This window comes from Limulus polyphemus, unplaced genomic scaffold (assembly GCF_000517525.1).
Source record: "Limulus polyphemus unplaced genomic scaffold, Limulus_polyphemus-2.1.2 Scaffold6143, whole genome shotgun sequence".
NCBI classification, from domain to species: domain Eukaryota; kingdom Metazoa; phylum Arthropoda; class Merostomata; order Xiphosura; family Limulidae; genus Limulus; species Limulus polyphemus.
Window position 1 is genome coordinate 22,701 of NW_013671753.1, and position 8,652 is coordinate 31,352.

General features: G+C 36.0%; 2 protein-coding genes across 2 annotated transcripts in view; both read left to right on the forward strand.

Moving 5' to 3' along the window:
- LOC111089411 overlaps positions 1–108 on the forward strand; it is a 19,444-nt gene extending 19,336 nt beyond the window's left edge. Inside the window, exon 6 of the mRNA XM_022401854.1 lies at positions 104–108. Coding sequence (XP_022257562.1) covers positions 104–108 — 5 coding nt within the window. The remainder of the gene's footprint in view (positions 1–103) is intronic.
- The window catches only part of LOC106473398 (low-density lipoprotein receptor-related protein 8-like), a 15,733-nt gene continuing 7,130 nt past the window's right edge, over positions 50–8,652 (forward strand). The window contains exons 1-4 of the mRNA XM_022401853.1: positions 50–759; positions 2,105–2,287; positions 2,478–2,585; positions 2,898–3,014. Of these exons, the coding sequence (XP_022257561.1) occupies positions 531–759; positions 2,105–2,287; positions 2,478–2,585; positions 2,898–3,014 (637 nt within the window). The 5' untranslated portion in view covers positions 50–530. The remainder of the gene's footprint in view (positions 760–2,104; positions 2,288–2,477; positions 2,586–2,897; positions 3,015–8,652) is intronic.

Consider the following 8,652-nt stretch of genomic DNA (forward strand, 5'->3'; position numbering starts at 1 on the left):
ATATTTTTATAATGAAAAAGTGTTGAAAGTTTCATCTAAATTTTATGTACTAAATATTTATATTGCCAGCGATTATAATTTGAAACTATGTATGAATTTCCAGTCTAACAATAAAAACTCCAGCTTAGATTATAGTCATGAAATTTCTAGACGGTTTTTTTTTTTCGAACACAAATTAAAATTATCGACCATTTGTTATTTTAAGTTCTCCTGCTACATGACATTACTTGTTATTATTGTATTGGACTTATTTATTGTTATAAGTCCATCTCTTATTATCCGTATTTCTTAGTTATTCTACTGATTCTCGTGGGCGCGTTGAGTAGTGTGCACGTGCAATTTATGCACGAGAAGCTGTTGAAATTGAGTTTTTCTTTAACGACATATTCTGTGTTATTGATTTTCTTGGAATTTCAGCTGCTTGGTCACCTTGGGGTCAGTGGTCTTCGTGTAAGGACTTGGGGGGAAAGTGTGACTCCAATCGAATCCACAGCCGGTCTCGAGACTGTAGGACCGAGTTCGGTCGAGGAATGCGGTTGCATAGCAACGATCCGTGCAAGCGACAAGGCAGCTACGAGATTGAGATATTAGATTGCGTGTGTTTTCCAACTCCACCGTCCAGCTCTTTCTCGCCCTCAACAAGACCATCTTTAGCCTCGTCGGAAAGTGTGTCTGATTCTACAAATGTGACGACAGACGAGGCTGAATCATGGACAGTACAAAGCGAAATTATTAGTGACGCAACAACAGATCCTTCTGGTAAGTATGAATTGATCTTTTCTGCTTGACTCACGTCCAGGAGAAGAAACATTACATGTGAGTTTTGTCGTTTAAACAATAAAATAAGCTGGTTAATTAGGATACTCTCTCTAATGTCTGGGAGTTTATCTCTCAGAAAAATAAAGTGAGAAAGATATCAGATTACCTTCTCTATAATAAGGAGTTATAAAATGATTACCCACGAAACCTTCTCTATAATATGGAGTTATAAAATGATCACCCACGAAACCTTCTCTATAATGAGTTATAAAATGATCACTTACGAAACCTTCTCTGTAATAAGGAGTTATAAAATGATTACTTACGAAACCTTCTCTGTAATATGGAGTTATAAAATGATTACTTACGAAACCTTCTCTGTAATAAGGAGTTATAAAATGATTACTTACGAAACCTTCTCTGTAATAAGGAGTTATAAAATGATCACCCACGAAACCTCTGTAATATGGAGTTATAAAATGATTACCCACGAAACATCCTCTGTAATAAGGAGTTATAAAATGATTACCCACGAAACCTTCTCTGTAATATGGAGTTATAAAATGATTACTTACCGAACCTTCTCTGTAATAAGGAGTTATAAAATGATTACCCACGAAACCGTCTCTATAATAAGCATATGTAAAGGATATAAAGAACAAAATTGAAATACATTTTATGCATTATCAATATGATTTATTAATAGATAGAGAATATCGGAAATAATTAATAACAGTGCGAGGATAATCGTTGTATTTTATGTGATAATGTTTTGTATCATTATATATCCATAATGTGTTTATTTTTATAAATATTTTTATTACGTGAGTTTCTAATGGGTGTAAAACCACTTCCTATGTCTGGCTGAGACCAAAGAAACTCGGATTGTTTCATGCATCATTTCTATCTAGGACAACAAATACAAATGGGATGAAACTGTTATTGTATATTTTGGTTTTGGTTTCGCTCGGGAAAGAGTAACACAGCAACAACTGTATAAACGTAACCAACATCACAGAAGTTTTAGACGAAAAATATCCTGTTAATAATTCATTATTTATCCCTTAAACTGTCCTGAACACGAGGAAAGTGATAACTTACGTAACTAATATATAAAACCATAAGAACTATTTTAAAAATTCTAGAAATTGCACGATATATTTGGTTAAAGAAATAAAGTTATTATTATTAAGGGACAAACATTAGTTACAACTGACTATTAACAACTCTCCAAGCATGCAAGTTTTTATAAACTCACGTTTATGTAATTATTATGAATCTTAATATTATAAAAATAACCTGAGGGGTTCGAATTATTATTATATTTTTACATTTATACTCACAGCTGGACCTTGCGGTCTTTGTCAACACGATGCAATCTGTTTATTCTCCGTCGGAGCTCTGACCCCTCAGTGCGTGACCCCAGTGGATCTCCAGGACCCCAGAGGGTGTGGTGGGTGGTGCGCTGGTCCTCAAGAGCTCTGTCGTCAGTTGAATGACCACTTATACCAATGTGTGGATATTTCTGGTACGTTGTCAGTTCTTTGGAGTTATTTGTGATGTGCATTTATTAAATGTTAGGGTTACCAACACGTCGAGAATAAAAGTAAATTAGATCGAAATATTCTTATTTGAAAACATGAAGATACACCAATAATGCTTTTTTTATATATAAAAAACTATGAGCTTTATGAACGAGGTGTGTTTTGTTTTCTTAGAATGCCACTCTGGAGAGTGGCGCTGCGGAGACGGGTTGTGTATTCCAGCTAAACGGAGATGTGATGGTCACTTCAACTGTTATGACATGAGTGATGAAGCTGACTGTGGTAAGCTTTTGGTCAGAACTTAGTCGCAAGTATATGGAACATCATGATAATTTAAATCATATCATAGTGATGCATCTATCAGGTCCCCCCAGTGGCACAGCGGTATGTCTGCGGACATACAACGCTAGAAACAAATAAAGCTTATATCAGACCGATACTGTTTTTTTTTTATTTATTGTCACATATAGAAGTATAACATTTATGGTTAGATCGTTTCACCAGGTTAACTTGGCACCATTAGGTTGTTGTACCTGATGGTGAAACATCGTAACCATAGATACGTTATAAATGTTGTTGTTTTTTTAAACACAGCTTGCAAAGAAGACGAGTTCCACTGTGGAAACGACACCTCCTGTCTGCCAATCTCCCGCAAGTGTAATGGTTATATAGATTGTTGGGACGGAAGTGATGAAATCAACTGTACCACAAGTAAGAGAAAACATAATACACACGAAAAAAACAAAACGTTTATACACTTTATCTGTTGTTCAGATACTTGAAATAATTGTAACGATAACAAATTAATGTATTTCTTCTATAACGTTTTCTACAGGCTACGTTCACTTTGACATAAGTCGTGGGCCTAAGTTCACAAACAATGTTTGAATAGAAATTCTGAGACTAATGGTATGTCTAACTTACACTTACAAATAAAATTACTTATAGAATTTATATACTAATCGATCAACTTATTAGACACGATAACTTTCACCACAAACACTAAACTAAATCACTCCAATGAATTGTAAATGAATCTTCACACACTGTATTTATAATGTACTCTCGTTTCTCTAAAATCCACGAATTTCTAGATTAATACATCATCATTGCCGTTTTCGGTATTTTAGGACTATTTTTATAAACTTTCTAGATCTAATGTCAATTTCATGATTACCAACTCCCTCTAGCAAAGAACTAGATTATAACAACCCTGCCCATTTCTGGATTGTGAATTCCTTTGAACAACCTAATACACAAATAAAACAGTACATTAAACTGTCCATTCACCAAGTCTTTTTTTTATTAGGTTTTCTTTTTCTAGGCCCATAGTATGCAATTGGGATGATCTCTTGTCCCTTACCATCACTGACTATCCTGTCCTAGGTTGATGGCAGAGTGAATATCCTCGTGATTCTATCCTTGATGATTCTCTGGAAGTGATTTCAACAGGAACCCTTGGATCCTCAGCAGGTTAACTTTCCACTCACAAGTTCTTCTTTGGTGTTGCCAAGTTGGTCGTTGTCTCACCGATGTACTTTCAAAAACATCATGATGGATGCCCTTTGGCTTGGACTGCCTACTTTTCTGGCTTCCATCTTTGATTCTTTTAATTACAACATATCGCCTTTTCCAACACCTGCTTAACTTTGGAGTTCGTCCTTTCTTGTGATGGGGATTGTGTAACCATATCATGGAATCAAATCTTATCAGCATTACCATCATAGTAACTTTCGATTTTAACACTAACTTGCTTAAGTCTTTCCCTAGGGTTCCCTAGTCTCTTTGCATATTCTGTATAAGACTCTGCTGAGAGACTGTTCTCTGGTTGTGAGTATAGAAGGTCTAATGGCACTTTTAGTTCTCTCCCGAACATAAATGATAATGGTGTGTTGTCTGTAGCTTAATGTACTGATGTTTAATAACTCGTAAGTAGAAGTGAAAAATCTATATCCCACGTTTTCTTATGTTCGTTCACATAAATGGTTAATTGGTTTAAAAGTGTATGATTGTACCTCTTCAATGTCATCAGAAGATGGATGAATGGCTGTGTCCCGATCTTTTTTATTTCCACTAACAATGGTCATCCTAAGTTTCATCCCTGATCTGAGTGAAGTTCCACAGACATCCTAAATCTTAGAACAAATTCGTTGATGAGTTTCGTTGTTAGAGTTTCTGCTTTCTGGCTAGAAACAACAGATACTTCTGGCCACTTGGTGAAATAGTCCATCACAACCATGATGCATATATTTCCACTGTTACTCTATGGTAGAAAACCATACATCAACAGCAACACTTTCAAATGGTACTCCAACAAAATACTTCTGTAACTGCCCATGCTGTTTCTTTCATAGACCTTTCTGCTGACAGCATAGTTCACAGGATTTCCACCAATACTCTCTAGATCCACTATACTCAATCCAATAGAAGTACTCTCTTACACTCTCCAGTGGCTTCGTAACATCTCATTATCCAGCTCTTGCAACGTTGTGGAGATTATTGAATGCTGTGGAATATAGACTGTAGAAGTATCAAATTTAATAATTGTTTCTGACCTCTGGTATTTTCCCATTTCTGACATAGCAAGTCTTCTTGTAGGCATAATGATTCCCATTGTGTCCAGTACATCGTCTACAGGCTGTATGGAACGATTGTTTGCCATCAGGGCTTTTCTGCACTATTCTTGATTCACTGAATAACTGGTTTCAAACTCGTCTCTTCTGCCTGAGCATCTTTTAGCTGAGTATTGGACCACATTAGTACTTCATTATCACTTGCGTATGTCGCTTTGTTGGACTACACTCCAGTTTTACTTAAGTTGGTCTTTTTTTACTGTCTCACGCTTCCCTCTTTTCACGATGTTTACATTCTTCATTAAGACTTAAGACATGGTCGTTGGGATAATGTGTCACCATAGTTCCATCCAGGGCAGTACACAGTATTAAGGTTATACTCCAGCAGTTATGTGAGTTACCTTGCTATCTGAACTTCTGTATTCATAAAATGTATAAACCAATTCAATGCTGCACGATCTCCGTGGAGTGTAAACTTTTGTCCATATAGGTAATAATAAATATTACTTAGGATTTAAATAACACTAAACAGCCATTTTCTAGTGCTAATACTTCCTTTCTGTAGCATTCACTACCTACTATAATAGGTAATCACATTTTCTTTTCCACGTTGAACTAGTGATAATACTGCTCTCACTGCAAACTCACGGGCATCTGTATCTAAATTGAGTGGATCTTCAAGAGTTAGGTATACTAACACAGGAATGGTGGTTAATATTTTTAGTTTATTAATGCTTGCTCACAATCAGCAGACAAAAATTTATTTGACTTTTTTAAGTAATTTGTAGAGAACGAGCTATGTTAGAAAATGATTTTACAAAACGACACCAATAGTAAGAGCACAGTCCACAAATTACCTTAAATTACGCAAATTCCTCGTTATTGGTCAATTCTGAACAGATATAATCTTAGATGGATCTGTAGACACTCCTCCTCCTTTGCTGACAATGTGTCCCAGGAAACTCACCTATTGACAGAATAATTCACACTTCTTGGGGTTTATCTTGAGGTTATCTTTCCACAACTAATCCAGAACTTTCGTTAGCCCATCATAAGCATCATCAAAGATCTTCCCATGTGCAGTTCTGTTATCCACATAGATGAGTACAAGATTCCTGGGTGATTAGGAGAGAGCACAGTTCATTAGGCATTGAAATGTATCGGGGACATTACCTAATCCAAATGGTAAGACACTAAATTGTCACAGTCCATTTCCTGTAGTAAAAGCTGTTTTCTTTCTACTTAATTCATCTACTTCCATTGTCAATATCCACACTGAAGAGTCAAAGTTGGAAAACAATTTGATGCAGATAAAGCATCCAAGTTAGATTCAATTCTTGGCAGTGGTAGGGATCCTTCTTTGTGACATCATTCACCTCCCACTAGTCCACGTAGAACCTTATGGATCCATCATTATTTGTCACAAGTACAGTATATGATGCCCATGAACTGGTACTTTGTTCTATTGGTTCTTGTTCCTTCGTGACTTCTATTTCTTTGGAAGCCTCAGCCCGTTTTGCAAGTGGGATGCCGCTGACAAACTGATGTATTGAGGCTGCATCTCCGGTATCAATCTTGTGAACTATTTTATTTATTAAGCCTGCATCATGAGGTTTACAGGAGAAAGTATCTTGGTATTCCATGAGCAAGTCATGTATTATATGGAGTTCATCAGCTATAACACATCCACAGTTCTGGTTATTAAGCTTTTGTAAGTGAGATGGTCAGCTGCCATTATGTAAGGATGTGAAATCAGACTTTCTACATCTTGCCTGGAAGGTGGCTATTTCTGATGTTCTTTAATGTGGAAGTACTTTCTGTACAACAGTACTTCTTGTAATGTCCAATACAGACATAAATTCTATGGTTCATTTTGTTCATGCCTGAATGATTATAGCTGTATTCTTCAGATCCACCAGACTGTATCCAACCATCAATCCATCAATACATGCTGGAGTGTTTGGATTTACTATGCCCAAGTCACTACATGTAAATATATTCCTAATAACTTGTGGTATGAGTATTTCTCTTCTTGATGTTCTAATGACAACCCTCCTTGATGTGACTGGAAGTTTAATCTTTGGTGTATTAACTGTCATATAGGGCACAAGGATTTCCTAGTAATAGACCTTTGAAAATATGCAATGTTCCTCGATGTCAGTTGCCCACACGTCGTTAAGTATAAAGAAGTTGCTACATTAACTTTCCTCTTATTTGTAACTGTATGTCAATTTGCTGTTCGCATAAATTCATCTTCTTTATTTATCACTAAAAGTAATTTTCCATCTTTCATTACCAAGTCGAGTCGGACTACTGTAGATGTAGAACCATTATTGGTCAACATGCTGCAAGGCTTCCCATAAGTAAACCAGTGGATTGGTTTCTTTTAATAATTAACTCCTTATATTATTTGGAACAGATAGGATATTCTCAGCTGGACTTCACCACATATGTCCAACTAATTCCTTTTACCCGTTGTCTGGTTAAACCCTTTCTTGTACCTTTGACCTGATTGGGCTTGAAGACTCATCTTTAGAGTATTGGCTCCTTGGTTTAATAACAGCTTTAATGGCCATGTTCCATACAAGTATAACATTTCCTTATTTTCACTATCCTTTGAGAGGGGTTCTAATTCCATACAGGCTTTTACCTGCAGTTTCAGACAATAAGCTCTTGGAAGTTACGCTTTAGACTGAATATAAATTTAAAATCACACTAGCTAATAGAATAATGACAACCCGACGTTTTCAATAACCACAAACAGTCATCCTCAAGGGGCTGACAAATTGTAGTAATTACGTTGATACTTAAATATATATAGTGCCATCTATAGGCTTGTCCTTAAACGGTAATAAAAGTTTATACATTTAAGTGTTGGCTGGTTGTTCCGTTAACAAGAGTTATACCTGTATTTGCTATGTGCTATCCTTTTAAAAATCCGTTATTGATATGATTTTTTGTTATATTAAATAGTTTTTTTCAATTTTTATGGGATGTTTATTATCCTAGATCAGGGGTGGGCAACATTTTTGTGCGTGCGTGCCAAAACCGGCAAAATCTCTGACACAAAATTCTTCCGCGTGCCAACCAAACTTTTTTGAGAACACATTCTTAAGGTGTATGTGAAGAACCTGAAGAAATGACAAAAATTCACTCGAGCGGTAAAAACACAGTATATTATGATGAAAAATACATTTATTCATCTTCAAAACAACGTCCAAACAACAATAAATCTTTGCCCTTTTCAAAAGAAGACATCATATATCCGTCCGGCAGAAAACTCGCAAAAAAGCTTTTTCAGTTAGGGTTAGGTCACTTTCTAAAGAAAACGTCAGTCATATAAAGTATCAGTCCGACAGAAAACTTTACGGCTCCTTTTGATATATTATCAGTGGGACTTCTGCTGCTGCATCACTGATGACAGAGATTTTACATCGGGTTTATATTTCGTGACCTTCAGAGATATACACGAACTACTGGTTTCATCCGTCAGGCTACTCCTATTACGAGACTTAATAAAGTTCATCACTGAGAACAAAGATTCACAAGCATGTGTAGATGAAAACATGGAGAGCAATGCTGTTGCAAAGTTTTTTAAACAGGAAAAATTTTCTGGAATGGCATTCCAAGTCATCAATAGTTCGTTTTCTGCACTTCTCTCTGGTACTCCCATCTATAATCGCTTTTTTTTTTCAATGTTTTCCAAGTCAACTCTAAGGTCAATGAATTTCTGCTTCCAAATTGGACTACTCTGAAATTCAATCAACTGCATTTCA